The following is a 17,998-nucleotide window of genomic DNA, read 5'->3' as shown; positions in this document are numbered from 1 at the left end:
CGCGTTTTCCCAGAGATAAGATCTAGCTAGATCGATTTTTCGCCCCCGAAAACTCCCATACAGCAAATTTCATCGAAATCGTTAGAGCCGTTTTCGAGATCCCCGAAATATATATATAAATAAACAAGAATTACTCGTTTAAAGGTATAAGATTAAGCTACTGTATCTCTGTTACCTATTCTTAATTATCTTTTTATCAAAGTAAATCACATTTCATAAATGCATTACCTTGTCCACATTTTCCTTGTGACGTCGGTGTCTGAGGGTTGTTGAACCCTGGACTCTGTTCTAACGAGAACCTTCCCGCCCGCTGTTCCGAGAGTGACGAGTGAGGTTCTGGCGTGCCGGGCATCATCCTTTAAAAAATACAATAATAAACAGGACACAATGAGAATACTTCTTAAAATGCCTAATAACTCTGTGTCCATCTCACAACATCTCACAACTGTTAACAAAAAATAATATGAGCGTTGAATAGAATAGAAAAATATTTATTCAGGCAATACATCATTACATTACAAAAAAAGTTAAACAAGAAGTAAACAAAACACAGATAAAGATGTGAAGCTGAAATGGTCTCCACTCAGTAATGCAGTTGGCACGACGTTGCTAACTGGCGACGGATTTTACCTACAATGGCACCCGCATGCGTGCGCCCGCGAAGTGCGCCCTTCCGGCTCGGCCACGACATCGAGCGACTTGCGACGGCGGGAGCTAGGTTGGAGCGAAAGGTTCGATCGCTGTGTCACGCTCCAACCTATGGTTATCGCTCCCGCCGTCGCAAGTCGCTCGATGTCGTGGCCGAGCCGTTATAATTATAATTGGCAGCTGCCACGGTCAGTGCGGCGCCACGGTCATACACGGAGCGAATAGCGTCCGCTATACTTAGTCCGGTATACAGTGGGACACTAAATTAGGCTAAAAAAATAAAATAAAAAAATAAATAAAAGCTGGGATTCAAGGGATTGAGAGACTTACCCAGCGGGTGATTTCTGATTCGAGCTAGACTGCGGCGTCTGCCCGCCGCTGTTCGACGGCGGCCCATTGTCTTTCAACGACGTATTAGGCTGCTTCTGTATCGTCAACTCTTGGCCTGTAAAAACAACACTTATAGTCCCGTTTCCATGCAAACAACACATATATGGCTGCATGACCACTGGAGTAGAGCGGGGAGCGAGATAAAACTCTACCAATTTCAAAAGTCTGCGATCCTCTTTGCGCAAGTGGTGGATTTTTACCTCACTAACCGCTCCGCTTCAGTGGATAGGCAGCCTGACAGGGTGATAGACGAATTAGCCATAGAGTAATGAAAGTAACACATGTTAGCACATTTTCACCAACCACCACCATATGAAAACAAGGTGATTTAACGAAACAACACACAAAACACATAGAAACAACTTATAAGTAGTTTTGGCTATAAATTGGCTATGATAAACCAAGTTATAGCGTTGGAGAAGAAAGAAAACATTTAAAGCGAAACAGAAATGAAAAGCCGCCATCAGAAATAAAGAGATTAAAAAAAGCCCAACTTGCAAAAGTTGCAAATGAGTGTTTACATTTATGTACATTTTAAGGACGAAACTCAAAAAGCTATTAAATCGAATACAGTAGCAACTCTTTAAAAGAGATCGATGTGTATACTCCTCCCAATTTTGCTTAGAACCAGTGAGTAAGTCTAAAGATACTTTGCAAGAGTTCAAAATTATTAAATTTATTTACAGGGAAATGAGACTAAAACCAAATAAGGTAAACACGGTGTGTGACTGGCCTTGACAATCTTTACGTTGGGGCCTGTTCACACATTAATTAGTGTTTATTGCGAGTACATTTGCCACAAATCGCAAGGAGCAAGTAGCAAATGTATGAACTAAACAATAATCAATGTGTAAAACGGGCCCCAATGTGAAGGCCGGCCACGCTTACCCGTGTTGACTTTATTTGTGTACAATTAGACAATTTTTAATTCGTGGGCTTTTTAGTTACATGTAAGCAATTATTTCCGTGTGCGGCAAAGCTAAAATGTTACCTTCGAACTGGTTGAGATAGGATATTTGCTGCGGCGACGGCACGGGCATCAGGCTGGGCTCCTTGCCCGCGCCCGCCCTCGCGTCCGCGCCCGCCTGCTGGTTCTTCTGCTGCTGCGCGGCCAGGCATTGCAGCGTTCGGACAAACACGCCATCGTCCAACTTTTCTAGTATCTCTTTTGACGTTTGGCCAGGTTAATGTCACACGTTGGGATTTCAAGCGTCAAGCGTTTTGCGGGGGGAGGGGGGGAAAACAAAAAAATACGCATTACAACTACGGAAAACAACTAAAAAAAATAAAAAAAAATCGTCGTGGTTGGGAAAATGTCTAACAGATAAAAGCATGCATCGTCTATGGCTTGTCCAAACATGCGTCTGCTAGACTTACCTACAGTATAGCAGCGTAAATAAAAGATAGTGTAGAATTAATTAAAAGGTCATTTATAATAGACGGGTTTATTCTTACTTTGATGTTTAATGCACTCGATTGTTTAATACAATGATGAAAGAACCTTAAATGTAAACACTAAAACAGACACCGCTTATCAAAATATTGGTTAGATATTTATTATTGAAAAAAAAAAATAACTCCAGGTATGTGTGACATTTCCAAATTAGATAGTTAAACATTCGTGGTGAAATAATCTCTGAATATTTTTTTTTCTGGTTTATAAAAATGGAGCATTATTTTGAATGTTTTGCGAATCCGTGAAACGACTGGACTATGATCCACATAATTTTTGATTCGAGGTGTCTGTTATCTTACTTTATACTCAGTTCATATTGGGCGCGTAGGAAAAGACCAACTTAGAATAGAGCAAGTAAAAGAACACGTCTCTGGTGATTCACAAATTGACTCGACCAATTGGCCCAGTCATTGACACATTTCTAGTCCTCATTGTGTCGCTTTTAACCTTTTCGACGCCGTGTCAAACACAAAAGCTGTCACTCAGACGCCACGTCACCCAAGTGTCAAAACTGTAATTGAACTTTATGCATATGCACGTAGATCTATGTTGCTCTGTGGTCTGTGACCGATTAATCGGTCCTTGGCGTTTAACCTTCGGTGCGGATATATCGGTCATTGGCGTCCAAAAGGTTAAATCAGTCATTCTCGCGTCAAATCCCTTTTTACTATAAATATACCATCAACCATTCGTATACCTTACTGCAACAGAATAAGGTATACTAACGATCAATCACCGCTCTCCCTACACGCCAACACAAACCAGGTGTAACATAAGCCTTATAGCTAAGCTTGTAAGGTTGAGATTGAACTGACCTGGCGCGTCCTGCTTGGCCTGGGGCTTGCAGTGCGCGGGGCTGTTGAGGCCGGAGCCGGCGCGGGACGCCTCGGCCGACATCGGCATCTGCACCCCGCCGTGCCCGGGGGACTGCGTGGCTGTGGGGGAACATCTTGGTTGTAGACCAGTGTCTATCAGATTTAAAAAAAATACCGGCCAAGTACGAGTCGGACTCGCGCACGAAGAATTCCGTGCCATTGCGCAAAAAACGGCAAAAAAACACGTTTATTGTATGGGACCCCACTTAAATATTTATTATATTCTGTTTTTAGTATTTGTTGTTATAGCGGCATCAGAAATACATCTGTGAAAATTTCAACTGCCTAGCTATCACGGTTCATGAGATACAGCCTGGTGACAGACAGACGGACAACGGAGACTTAGTAATAGGGTCCCGTTTTTACCCTTTGGGTACGGAACCCTAAAAAGCTTCGTGTTTGGATGAAGATATCCCCTGCATATTTTAAACTCCAATGACAGTGCGACACACAAGCTACGTGAATTGACAAAACCTTAAAAAACCTTCCATTTTAACCTTCACATAATTATACCGCATTTTTTTTTGGCTAAGCGAGCACGAAACGTATCCATTTTTTCAGCTTGGCACGAAAATACTTTCACATGCCCGATTATCGTTGGACTTCTACATGTCGCATTTCTTAAAATTTTGTAGCCCGATTTGCTTAAAGAAAAATATCAAAATGGCGGGGCCTCGGTGGTTCCATAGGGCTCACAGATTCTCTAGTATAGTCGTCGAGCCCTGAACTGAAAACCACCTACTCCACCAAGATTCGCGAAGTATCAGTTGTAATGTACACATAGTGAAGGTTTACAATATTAGGATGTTATAATTACCTATAGGCACTGATGCAGAGCGGTGCAATGGGGAGGCGCCGTAGGGCGGCGGCGGCAGGCAGCCGCCTCGCTCCGAACACGGCGACTTCACTTGCGTGCCTGCAATATCACACATTATGTTAAAAAACGGGAAAAACGCATTGTCCACGTGGTCTCGGAGAAGAAAGTTATCAATATGCATGCTGCATGATTTTTCAGAACTACCCGCACTTGAGTAGCTAGTGTCAGTGCCCCAAATGCGTTAGTTCCGCGTAGCATTATTCCCGATCGCATTTTTCCCCACTCGCGTTAGTTCCGCGTAACATTATTCCCGGTCGCATTTTTAGACTAGGAGACCCGCTTCGCGGGGCTCCTATTTCTGGGCGGTTTGCCCTTCGGGCATCTGAAGCTACCTAACGAACCTAACCTACCTACACTTTTTTCCCCAAAGTGTAATGTTTTCATGGACGTCACACTAAATTAATAGGTTAGGTAGGTTAGGTTCGTTAGGTAGCTTCAGATGCCCGAAGGGCAAACCGCCCAGAAATAGGAGCCCCGTCTAGCTAAGTTGTGAACTAAATGTTTTTGAAAAACAAACTGTAGTGGGGAATAATGCTACGCGGAACTAACGCGTTTGGGGCACTGATCTAGCTACTCCCGCACTTGAACGTTTTGCATAAGGGATATCACTTGGTTGACACACAACACCGTAAAAATCGTGAAAGTTTAAATAAACATAGTACAAATCTAGCTGAATTACATTACTACAAATACGAGTAGGTAACTCATCTTATCGACTCTCGACTCATCTTGTCAAAAATTACGAGTATTCGAGTCAAAGAAGGTATGTACACCTTATTATTGAAATAAATAAAAAAATACACCCCAGTATCAACCTTCGTGCATTGCCACAAACTTCACGACGACGGGGGCGTTCTAAGGGTCAATACTCACTCAAGTCAGTGTCCATGGACTTGGGGTCGTCGAAGAACTGGTGGTGTATCTTCTGCCAGTCGATGTCGCCGGTGGTGGCGGGGCTCTTGGGGCTGCGCAGCCCGGCCTTGTGCAGCCCCCCCGGCCCACCTGGACCACCGGGACCTCCAGGCCCACCAGGCCCACCCGGGTCGCCTGGACCCATCTGTGGAAAAATCTGTGGTATGAGAAAATTACAATTCATTTTGAAAACATAATCGCAGAACCTGAAAGAAGTTACGTGAGGCCACGAGCGAAGCGAGGAGAATCATGTATCTCACATGTAGCGAAATAAGACGAGCATGCCGCAGCAGCGGTCAGCGAGCGCCCTTTATTCCATTGCATATTAATGATTTAGCAAAACATAGCTGTCTCCTACCGCAATATGGCATGTATGTTTCCAAAAGCACTTTAATAGCTAAAATGGGTTGTTTTAAAAGTGCCCCTTTCAATGTGCCCAATTCTATTTCCAACTTACAGGTAGCCATTAGAAATCGACTTAAATCGACAAATCGTAATGATTTAGAGAACCCGAAAGACACAATTCACTATCCATTTAAAATAAATTATTATTATACTCACGGTTCTCCTGCCGTATTCGTCGCACTGTGGCCCATTTGGCATCCCGTGGTGCTCAGGGCCGCAGTCTCCGTGTCCCATCATCATACCGTCCATCATTATACCACCTAAAATAATAAATCTCGTCAGAAAATTCTGGTAATAATTCACAAAATAGAACAAAAGGAAAAACAGAGAAGCGAGGCGAGGAGCATGAGCTGAGTTTCCCCACAATATGACTCCGTATTGAAGAACAGAAGAAATGTAGCCATGGTTGCGGTGACACTAGTTGCTTCAGATGCCACTTGTCTTATGTGCTGAAGTGAAATTACAAAACTGGTAATCTTTTTACAAAGGTTATCTATGTGTGATTTCCAGTATTAAGTGATATATACCACTGCTCTGTCTCTGCAAAATGTGTTCAGTGCTTACCGTTCATGGCGTTGATGTTAGGTCCCGGCATCATTCTGGGCCCCATGTGTGGTCCGCCCATCATACACGGCTTGGGGCCGCCCATTCCTCCCATAGGATTAGGCATGCGCTGCAAACGAGAGATGAGTATCTTTATATGTAGAAAATAGAGAACCCATAGGATAAAAAACCGGGCAAGTGCGAGTCGGACTCGCGCACGAAGGGTTCCGTACCATAATGAAAAAAAAAACGGAAAAAAATGCAATAAAAAAAAACGGTCACCCATCCAAGTACTGACCACGCCCGACGTTGCTTAACTTTGGTCAAAAATCACGTTTGTTGTATGGGAGCCCCATTTAAATCTTTATTTTATTCTGTTTTTAGTATTTGTTGTTATAGCGGCAACAGAAATACATCATCTGTGAAAATTTCAACTGTCTAGCTATCACGGTTCGTGAGATACAGCCTGGTGACAGACAGACGGACGGACGGACGGACAGCGGAGTCTTAGTAATAGGGTCCCGTTTTACCCTCTGGGTACGGAACCCTAAAAAGGGTTAAAGACTTTGATTAGTAGGTACTTTAAACTAACTTAAATAGATTTCATATACTGAAGACAAGTGCGAGTCCAACTCGCGCACGAATGGTTCCGTACCATTACGTAAAAAACGGCAAAAAAAATCACGATTGTTGTATGGGAGCGCCACTTAAATTTTTATTTTTATTTTTTTTTAGTATTTGTTATGGCGGCTATCACGGTTCATGAGTTACAGCCTGGTGACAGACAGACGGACAGACCGAAAGTCTTAGTAATAGGGTCCCGTTTTTACCCTTTGGGTACGGAACCCTAAAAAAAATCAAGACCTCCATTGTCCAAGGCCAGATTCGAAGCTTCAGTCTAGTTTACAAAAGTGACGTTTAAAAATTTGTAACCCATTCAACAAATCCATTGACACCTGGTTCATCAAAATAGGGTTAGCAGTTTTGTTGTTACGTTGGATTAAAATAAATAAACCTACCCACATACGAAACTGCCATAATAAATAAACCTTTCCGTTCGTCTTATCCGTAGTTTTTTCTGGTTCAATTTGATTCAAACAGATTTTATAGCATTTTAAAACTAACAGATTTCAAAAAAAAAGACTAAGCGCTTCTACTACTATCAATAAACTTTATTCTTTCATAATCAAGATACGAGAGAATAAAGATAATAATATAATCATAATAGCTGACCTCGTCAGTTATGTTATATCGTCACGGTCTAGTTAAGCTGGAAAATGCGTTTGTCCGCTATTCGTCACATTACAATATGTACTCAAACCAATAGTGTTTTTATGATGAATATGTGAATTTAAATTTTACTTGAAAGCATGATTAGCTACTTTGACTGTGTAACATGGAAATTAGGTATACCAATATATTTTTTTCTGGTGGTAAAAACTGTTGGTATTAGCAAAGAGAATTTGAAATAGAGAGTTACTGTTATAGTAAATTATGTTGCTACAGTACATTTACTGCCATCTTTCAACGGAAGATTAGAACTTTTAGAACGCCCTTTGACTTTGATCATTATTCTTTCACTGATATGTAGTAGAGTCGGTAATAGCGACATCGCTCGAACAGATTACACCATACCTTTGGCGTACAGTCGAGTAGATAGCGTTAATATTAGTATTTGGGAGGTGAACATACTGACATATCAGTCAAAAAACCGGACAAGTGCGAGTCGGACTCGCCCACCGAGGGTTCCGTACTTTTTAGTATTTGTTGTTATAGCGGCAATAGAAATACATCATCTGTGAAAATTTGAACTGTCTAGCTGTCACGGTTCATGAGATACAGCTTGGTGACAGACAGACGGACGGACGGACAGTGGAGTCTTAGTAATAGGGTCCCGTTTTTACCCTTTGGGTACGGAACCCTAAAAATAAGGATCAAATTCAAATGGCGTTCAAACCGTTTTAATCTTCTGTCGAAAGATGGCAGTAAATTTACAGTGGCTACATATTTTACTTAGACAATCCGCGTCTAAACACTCCATTATCTTTGGTATTAGTAGTCGTGGTTGCCAAGTACTTATGGCGCCCTAGGCCTTCAACGCATAAAATATCAAGGGGCCTAGCCGTGATGATACGAATCTTTGATAAAAAAAAACGCCAATCGAAACTCAAATAATGTACGGAAATAATCACGTGACTTTTCCTAACATCTGTCATCCCAATATATATTTTCCTTTTTTTTTGCGTTTGTCAATTTACGATTGTCATTTTGTCTAATCATGACGGTTGCGTAGATTTAGAAAAAGGTTGAAGTAATTTTAATTTTACTTACCCCCATAGGGCCGCCGCAACCTCTGCCCATGTGCATATCACCGCACATGCCGCCCTTCATATCCGGCCCTCCGCACGGCCCCCTGATGCCCTTCATCCCGCACATCGGCCCCATCGGCCCGTTCGGCCCCATCCCCGGCATCATAGGCCCATTCGGCCCCATCATGCCATTCGGCCCCATGTTGCCGTGGGACATCATGCCCGGCCCCATGCCCATCATGGGGCCGTTGGGGCCCATGGGTCCCATGCCCATAGGGCCGGACATGGTGCAGGAGGGGCCGGAGTTGGACATGTTGGACATGGTAGACATGGGTCCGTTCGGTCCGGAGCCCATTGGGCCGTTGGGGCCCATGGACATGGGTGGGAAGGGTATGTTCATATTGGCGCTGGAGTTGGGCGGGTTGATGTCCGGGGAGGCCTGGGAGGGATCCCCGGGCTGGTTGGAGTTGGGGGGGTTCTCGGGGAAGAGGATCTGGTGCATCTTCCTGATGGTGGCCAGCTGTTCCTCGCGGTGCGCGCGCTGCTGCGGTGTTAGGTTCTCGTCTGGAATTTTAACACCTGTAATAGACAGATACCATTGTAGATTTTATGATATTTATACATGTTTAAGAAGAGTGGTCTGCGTTTTTATTGTCTGCCACAGTGGCCGTTACTTTCTAACAAGTATGTAAGCGAGAGATACGAGTGACACATCATGCGTTACATGATTGACAGATTACAGGAGGGTCAAGAATGTGAAAAGCTGGTTGTGACCAATATTTGTAACTCAAGACGCTTTAGCAAAAATGTAAGAATGATCTAGTTTCTGTCTGAATGAACTAGTTGAACAACTTTTAGATATTACTTACTATTAAGTGTTTCATTGTTACGTAAATAAATACGTACCCTTAGGCCCGCCCTGGCAGTCTGCCTGCGAGGAGGGAGTGTCGGCCTGACTGGAGGGCGGCTCGGGTGGCTCAGCGCACGCGCCTGGTCCGTTTGACATGCCGTTTGACATTACGGAGGGGTTTTTCTGGAACAAACACATCAGTACTTGAACATCACAATCAAGTAGAAGAGCAGGTGGAATTACTTTTGTATGGGTTTCCATAGTTTGTTCATACGCTAAACCTAATCAGGTTTCTTGGGTACTCTTATGTACTGGGATGTTTGTTTCTCAATCACACAAATACGACTAAACGGGTTTGGTTGAAATTAGGCAGACAGATAGTAAATAACCTTGAATTTCAACCAGGATACAATTTAACCCGCAATTCATTAGTAAAGGTGTGAAATGAGGGATGAAAGTTGGAACTTAGACTATAAGGAGAAGGGGCGCGTCATCGTCAAAGTTGATATTGAGCTGTAGCCGCGCGTCAGTTGACGTCTTGTCTTGAGTTGACGGTTTAAAGATTCGACTTTACGCTGCTTAAACCGCGGGCAGAAGCTGTAGTCACAGAACAAGTATGGGCAGTTTGCAACCAACTGTGTTTAATTAGACCTCCATCTCCAACTATTACATGGCGACCCTGTCAATTGTTTAAGCCTCAACAAAAACAGTGTACTCACGGTGTCCCAGGGAATTTCACCATCAGCACCGAGGCCGTCCATGACACCGCAGGACGGGGTGCCCCCTGGAAACCCATCCATGGGTCCCATCTGCCCCATCTGACCCATTTGGCCCTGAAAAAAAGTTGTTTAATCACACTTGCTTACAAAGGATATTATTCTAAACAGCCGTATCGAGAGTAATAAATAATGCGAGTTGTGAATTTCTTTCTTAAATATTTGGCAGCTATGACTACGCTGGCCCAATATTACAGGGTTCTATGTTTCACTTTTATCGAGCTGAAATTTGAACATTGTCATAGTGGCATAAAGTCGAATTTCAACTATCTTGAAAATGTAACATTTCAACCCTGTAATATTGGGCTAGCGACAAGTCATGTAATGTGAGTAGTTTTTGTAAATCAAGCTGTAGGTTTACCATCAAAATATACATTTAGTGTAAAAAAAAATTAATCATAGAAGTAAAATTTTTATCTATTTCATAACTGTTAAAGATATTTTTACACTATTTTCAATCATGGCTAAATACCCAAAGCAAAAATTAACAAAATATTTGTCATTCCCGCTTACCTTCATCATCATCATCTGATTCCCAGGCCCGCCCATCCTTGCCGGACCTCCCATCATGTTGGGCCCCATGTGCCCCATGCCCATCGGCCCCATCGGCCCGCCGGGGCCCATCATGTGCCCCATCTGGTTCGGCCCGCCCGGCCCCATCATGTTGGGGCCGCCGCGCATGCCGCCGCGGGTCTTGGCCATGGCGAGGTTGTTGAGCCATTGCGCTGGGCTCTGCTTGTTGAACTGGCCCATTTTTAGTGGGTGCTTCTGTAAATATACATTTCATTTGAACATACGTAACACACAAATAATAATAAAAACCGGACAAGTGCGAGTCGGGCTCGCCCACCGAGGGATCCGTACTTTTTGGTATTTGTTGTTATAGCGACAACAGAAATACATGATCTGTGAAAATTTGAACTGTCTAGCTATCACGGTACATGAGATACAGCCTGGTGACAGACAGACGGACGGACGTACAGACGGATATTGGAGTCTTAGTAATAGGGTACCGTTTTCACCCTTTGGGTACGGAACCCTAAAAAACGAATAAAATGTTTTTAATATTTATCTATCTACATAATATCCTGAAAATGTGTGTCCAAACTGAAAATATGAGTATTCAAAAATACGATGAATACTGCAGTTAGGCAAGTCACATGCCTTTGTCTTGTCATGAAAAATTAATTAGAGTTGGACCAAAAAAAGTCTGCAGCGGATTTGATAGCCCACGCAGTGCAAGTGTCATTTATACGTCATAATTTCATAAAAGTTTGACGTTTAAAATAACACATGCACTGCGTGGGCTATCAAATCCGCTGCAGACTATTCTTGGTCTGACTCTAAAGAACTCTTCTTTATTTAAATTTATTTATTAAAATCGTCATATTTACTTTATTTATTTTAAAGCTATTTTTTTCAGTAGGTATATCATAGTTTTCCATACGAAAAGACAAATGTGGATCAAAAATGTTTTGAATACCAAAACCGCTATTGTCATCATAATGGAAGTAAATCTGTAACCGTTTTAGATTTTCGCCGACATGTAGAACCGTAATCTATGATAAATATGAAGTGGGTTAGCGACACAGCCTTGGTCGTGGCGCAGATAATGCATTTGCAACGCTTAACCCCCTTATTCATAAACGTTTACTAAAGTTGACAAGCCGATAATAATCGTCTGTCCCTTTCCATCATACCAATACGTCGGAAAGGGACAAACGATTGTTATCGGCTTGTCAACTTTAGTAAACGTTTATGAATAAGGGGGTTAGACGTTTACTCAAGTGTGCAACAGAAGATGCACTTATGTAATTATTGTTATGGAGAATGACGTTAATTTTGGAAGCATGCATTTTGAATACCTACAGACTGATACTGCATTGCGAATCATGTTTAATTAAGCATTAACCTCCGTATCGAGTAGTTTTATCTGGTTTCTTATCTATTTTTTAAGTAGGTACACAAGACATCCTTACGAAATTGGCGCAGTGGTATATTTGAATCCTTATTCAAAAAGTCGACAATCGTACTCATAACGATAAAAAGGTTACGCAGTTATGTCAGCGATAATAGACTCTATTGTAATAAGATAAGGCTGCCAATCCCACTAACCTCGAGATATTTCTTAGTGCCCGGCTGCGCGCAGTGGTAGGCGATGATGGAGTGGTCTGTCCGGAGATCACAGACTCGGCTCCCTTGTTGGCCATTATCGTTGAGAACACGAAGATTTGGCTCTGCTGCTGGCGTTAATAAGCTTGTGCAAGCGGTAAATGCCTCTATTACAATGGGCTAAGGTTGCTAATCCCACTAACCTCGAGATATTTCTTAATGCCCGGCTGCGCGCAGTGGTAGGCGATGATGGAGTGGTGCTGTCCGGAGATCACAGACTCGGATCCCTTGTTGGACATTATCGTTGAAAACACGAAGATTTGGCTCTGCTGCTGGCGTTAATAAGCTTGTGCAAGCGGTAAATGTCTATTCTAATGGGCTAAGGTCGCTAATCCCACTAACCTCGAGATATTTCTTAATGCCCGGCTGCGCGCAGTGGTAGGCGATGATGGAGTGGTGCTGTCCGGAGATCACAGACTCGGCTCCCTTCTTGGCCATTATCGTTGAAAACACGAAGATTTGGCTCTGCTGCTGTCGTTAATAAGCTTGTGCAAGCGGTAAATGTCTATTCTAATGGGCTAAGGTCGCTAATCCCACTAACCTCGAGATATTTCTTAGTGCCCGGCTGCGCGCAGTGGTAGGCGATGATGGAGTGGTGCTGTCCGGAGATCACAGACTCGGCTCCCTTGTTGGCCATTATCGTTGAAAACACGAAGATTTGGCTCTGCTGCTGGCGTTAATAAGTTGCGTTAGTAATGTAGTTATCATTTGAAAATAAACTATGCAAACAGGAGCTTTTGAGAACATAAATATACATACTTTTAGGACGCATCTTATTTAGAAACCATGCGGCTTAGCACGGTCGCGTTTTTATCCCTTGTCACCATGCCTGTCACGTTCTAACAAGTATGTAAGTGCGAAAGGGACGCGCATAGTGATAGTCGATAAAAATGGAACCGTGCTGAGCCCGCATCTCTTATAAGGGACAGTAATGAATGTTTCAAATGATGGTGTCACTATCTAACGCAGCAGTTCTCAGTTCAATCCATTTTGTCCGGTGGTATTCCATCTGTACAATATCTTGGTCCAATGTCATTGCGCCTCATGTGAGACGCAAATATACATTGGACCAAGATATTTCACAGATAGAATACCATCCTTAGATACTATTTTTATTCGTCCATGCTCATAACTGAAAATCGGTGAACCTTAAATGTACGCAATACGGGTTAAAATTGTAAATCAACATGGTACTCTACCTCCATACTCCCGGCCTGCTTGCTGATGACATTCGACGGCAGCGTCTGCGCTTCGCTGGACATGCCCATGGACACCCCCGGGCCCATGGGCCCGCCGCCGCCCATGCGGCACGAGCCCATGTCCGGCCCGTTCGGGTTGCGGCAGTTTTGGTTGCCGTCCTGTTGAAGTATAGTAGATTTTGGAGATTCTTGGTAAAGTAAGGACGCTAAGCATAAAGAATATCGTACATAGACCCGACATTACCTATCTCTATCTCACGCGCATAATTATATCGCTGTCTCGCTCGTAGGTACTCACAGCATTTACCGCCGACATCGGAAATAGGAAACGGCTGGTCAATGTACGACTTTCTACGTGCTTAGGTCCCTGCTTTATAGTGAAATTAATGAATAAATATATTGACAACCTTGGACCTTGACAAATGAAAGGACCTAAGCTTAAAATATTTCCAAGGCCAGTCGTAGAAGATGACACTTTGCAATAATACGTGTCTTAAATGTGGCCACCACTTGTAATTTTTTAGACTAGGAAAAAGGTTCCACAGATTTCCGAAAAAAATCACAGATATCACGGATGTTTAATTGTTTATGCCACCGTTGGATCAAAAGAAAAACTTTGTACATAAATATACTTTTCCTTGTTTTATGTTTGTGTTTGTGTACATGTATTGTGTGTATATTGTATTATGTGTTTGATTATTGTATTTAGTCACAACTATTTACATGGTAGTTTGGTGACATACCTGCATATTGCCAGATGATCCTCGCAACCCGGTCTGCGGGTCCAAGATATCGTTGGAGTCTGAAGACAGCCGCTCGGACTTGAGAGACCCCGGCCCAGGCATGTCGCACGACGGAGACTTCGTTGGGTCACCTATGGAAATTGACATGTGTTAGTTTTTAATAAATTAAACAAGGAATAAGCCTTAAGGCCAGAGCACTCCGGCGGCGTGAGCGTAGACGTGCGCGTGCGCTAAAATGTTAGAGCCCACGCACGTCACGCATGCGGTGTGCCGTCTCTCATAAGGATCTGTATATTACAACGCGCACGTGCACGTCTACGCACACGCATCCGGTGTACACAAGTCTTTATTATTTTGTACAGAATTGGGGACTCCATACTGCCAGCCACACTTTCGCCTCTTCCGTTTATTTTTCGGGTCCGGCTTGTGTAGCATTTGGCTTTCCCGTACCTCCCGGTTTCTTCTGGTCGGATTCTGTCCGCGGGGCATAGTTTTAAAACCCCTGCCCCTGACCTTAGTGACAAATTCTTTACCGTTGCTTTACTCCGTCTTGATCCCATCGACCCCAGGTCCCCGCCAGAGTCCGCTTGTGAGTGAGGCTCCATTTTGACCCTGTTCACATTTTCTAAAGGCTACTAAATACACTTTATTAGTTTTATTACCTACCATCGTTGTCCATGAGACCATCGATCTCAGTCTTGATTCCACCAACCCCCAAGTCCCCACCAGAATCCTGTTACGAGTGGAGATCCATTTTGACCATGCCATTTTCTAAAGGCTATTAAATACACTTACCATCGTTGTCCATGAGGCCGTCGATCTCAGTCTTGATCCCGTCGACCCCCAAGTCCCCACCAGAGTCCTCCTGTGAGTGGGGCTCCATTTTGACCCTGTGTGCCGGCTCGTCGGGCTCCTTCTTCAGCGCCGCCGGGGTCGGCAGCGACGCTGATGGCGGGCGGGAGCCGTGGCCTGTTGAAAAGACATATTTAGTAGGTAGTTCAGTGCCACTTAAGAACGTTTTTAGGGTTCTGTACCCAAAGGATAAAAACGGGACCCTATTACTAAGACTCCGCTGTCCGTCTGTCTGTTTGTCACCGGTTTTTGCGTAATGGTACGGAACCCTTCGTGTGCGAGTCCGACTCGCACTTGGCCGGTTTTTTTATAACTTCGGTAACTGTGGTGGATGGTGAATTTCAGAACTCTTGAGCGACATAAACAAGAGGGCCACTAAATGTAATCTCCATAGGCGCTTGGCGGTCAAAGAAACACAAGAAATATAAAAACCTCTATTCTGTGTGTATGTATGGTTTGTGAAATAACTACTTTTTTTCAAAAACAATGGCTTGGTCCATGGTCAATGGACTCTGTCGTAATATTAAAACGTGACAAGAGATCATTCCTCTTCCTCATCTTAGCGTTTTCCCGGTCGCATCATAAAGGAGCATGGGGTCCAGTTTGACAACTAAGGGTTAGCGCAGGCTCTAATTAGGGTTCCGTATCCAAAGGGTAAAAACGGGACCCTATTACTAAGACTCCGCTGTCCGTCTGTCTGTCACCAGGCTGTATCTCATGAACCGTGATAGCTAGGCAGTTGAAATTTTCACAGATGACGTATTTCTGTTGCCGCAATAACAACAAACACTAAAAACAGAATAAAAGAAATATTAAAGTGGAGTCGCGTGCAATAAACGTGATTTTTTTTGCTGTTTTTTGCGTAATTGTACGGAACCCTTTGTGCGCGAGTCCGACTCACACTTGGCCGGTATTTTTTGTTTTTAACTAAGCTACTAAAGTCTAAACTAAGCTTTATTGCGATCCCCTTTCCTCACGATGTTTGCTTTTATCTAAAAGCAACTTGTAAATATCGAGTCAATCGAGTGATATTTCGGCCATATGTTCCTAGAAACTCATTGGTGCGAGCGGTCGCCTGAGATTGAATTAAGCCAATTAAGATTTCATTTCCCATTTCTATGACCCCTCCAAAAACGTGATAAAGGCGCCGGTTTTTAGATACTCAAGTCTTGGAGTTGTCAGCAACATGTCCGAATTGTGCCGTGTTTGTATATTATTAGACCAAAATGTATAATATACACAACTTCCTTAATGCATCTTCTTCTTTTCCCGGCCCTTATAGCACGTTATGTGGGGTCGGTACAACATGTTTTTCTCTTCCATTCTCCTCTGTCTTTTGTCACCTCAGCAGTCACTCCTTTCTTTCTCATATCCTCTTTCACACAATCCATCCATCGTTTTTTGGGTCTACCATCCGCTCTCCGCCCATCAACATTCATCCCTAACATTCTTTTGCCTATATGGCATTCATCCCTCCTCATTACATGCCCATACCACGCTAACCTACTACTCCTCATCTTCTCCGTTACTGGTGCTACTTTCAAACTTCCCCTTATATACTCATTCTTAATCCGATCTTTTCTTGTCACTCCACACATCCATCTCAACATTCTCATTTCCGCCGCGTGCACTCTTCTTTCATCCGCCACTTTCGTCGCCCAGCATTCTGATCCATACATTACAACAGGTCTCACGATTGTCCTGTAGACTTTCCTCTTAAGTTTAAGAGGCATTCGTGGATCGCAAGTTGTTCCAGAGACCTGTCGCCATTTCATCCATCCCGCATTTATTCTATTTTTCACTTTGGATCAATGATAATAAAAATCACGTCAGCAAAGACCATTTACGACGATTTTGAAAGTCTTAAACATGTCGTCCTAAGTGGTCGATGTCGAAATATGAATGAAGTTTGTTATTGAATGTATGCCTGAGGCATTTGCTAGCAAACAGGGTTTAAATTGCAAAACTTGTTACAATGAATTCCTGTCGAAGTTAATAATGATTTGATGAATAATGAAATCAAACTCATCATTATTTATAACGCCTTCCCGATAAAAAAAAATACAATACTGGTGTATTTAGTCGGTAATATTGCTATAAATGGTTAATTACTGTAACACCTGAGGTGGTCAAGTGGAAAAAAACCGGACAAGTGCGAGTTGGCCTCGCCCACCGAGGGTTCCGTACTTTTTAGTATTTGTTGTTATAGCGGCAACAGAAATACATCATCTGTGAAATTTTCAACTGCCTAGCTACCACGGTTCATGAAATACAGCCTGGTGACAGACGGACGGACGGACGGACGAACGGACGGACAGCGGAGTCTTAGTAATAGGGTCCCGTTTTTACCCTTTGGGTACGGAACCCTAAAAATGATGTTTCGGCATAATTACGATTTATTATAATTTTGTAATCTTCATTTTGCTTCAATCGAAACTGGAAAGTTAAGTATGACTGATTAGTGATCAAGAACATCACAAAAAAAGCTGTTTAAACTTAATTCTTTTTTTGAACAATCGTCAGAAGGAATGCTCAAGAGTCAAGATGGATGTCTAGGGAAGGGATGCCGATATCAGCCAAAAGATGGCATCAGTGTGCACAAATTGTGGATTTTCACCGTTTCTCCCAAAATATAAACAGTTTCATAAGATGTGTTGATATTGGCGAAAACAATAAAAAATATTACGTCCAAATCGAAACATGTTTACACTCAACAGTGTCTCATTTCATTATTATCTGAATAGAACTACAAAATATTGCCATTTCTTGCATGTAAGTGTGCGTGAATGCACCTAGCCCTTGCGGGTTAGGTGTTCAAAATGACCTACATTAAGTACCATCACGCTCCGCGATTGTTGAGCCATTCAGGGTCCTAGCTAAATTGATTGTTCAATAGTTACGCTAATGGAATTTCCAATTTAGCTAGAACCCCAAATGGCTTAAAGCAGCCCACTAATTAACAGTCCGCCGGACGGTATCGGCCTGTCAGTT

The 17,998-nt window shown here is 43.0% G+C and overlaps 1 protein-coding gene across 3 annotated transcripts in view; it reads right to left on the bottom strand.

Annotated features, from left to right (window-relative positions):
• Window positions 1-17,998, bottom strand: part of LOC134801447 (collagen alpha-1(I) chain-like) — a 31,408-nt gene that overhangs the window by 5,257 nt on the left and 8,153 nt on the right. Inside the window, exons 3-18 of one of the 3 annotated variants that reach the window (XM_063774017.1) lie at window positions 14,951-15,124; window positions 14,156-14,286; window positions 13,413-13,571; window positions 12,755-12,880; window positions 10,555-10,809; window positions 9,985-10,098; window positions 9,322-9,448; window positions 8,438-8,994; window positions 6,128-6,236; window positions 5,720-5,823; window positions 5,120-5,303; window positions 4,187-4,285; window positions 3,310-3,429; window positions 2,030-2,203; window positions 979-1,093; window positions 229-356 (exon numbers count right to left, since the gene is read on the bottom strand). In XM_063774017.1, coding sequence (XP_063630087.1) covers window positions 229-356; window positions 979-1,093; window positions 2,030-2,203; window positions 3,310-3,429; window positions 4,187-4,285; window positions 5,120-5,303; window positions 5,720-5,823; window positions 6,128-6,236; window positions 8,438-8,994; window positions 9,322-9,448; window positions 9,985-10,098; window positions 10,555-10,809; window positions 12,755-12,880; window positions 13,413-13,571; window positions 14,156-14,286; window positions 14,951-15,124 — 2,676 coding nt within the window. Of the gene's footprint in view, window positions 1-228; window positions 357-978; window positions 1,094-2,029; window positions 2,204-3,309; window positions 3,430-4,186; window positions 4,286-5,119; window positions 5,304-5,719; window positions 5,824-6,127; window positions 6,237-8,437; window positions 8,995-9,321; window positions 9,449-9,984; window positions 10,099-10,554; window positions 10,810-12,156; window positions 12,272-12,754; window positions 12,884-13,412; window positions 13,572-14,155; window positions 14,287-14,950; window positions 15,125-17,998 lie in introns of those variants that run through there. The other 2 variants (XM_063774016.1, XM_063774018.1) reach the window with 2 other exon arrangements.

Source organism: Cydia splendana, chromosome 22 (assembly GCF_910591565.1).
Source record: "Cydia splendana chromosome 22, ilCydSple1.2, whole genome shotgun sequence".
Classification (NCBI taxonomy): Eukaryota; Metazoa; Arthropoda; class Insecta; order Lepidoptera; family Tortricidae; genus Cydia; species Cydia splendana.
Note: the sequence above shows the minus strand (reverse complement) of the source record. Positions and strands in the feature narration are given on the sequence as shown.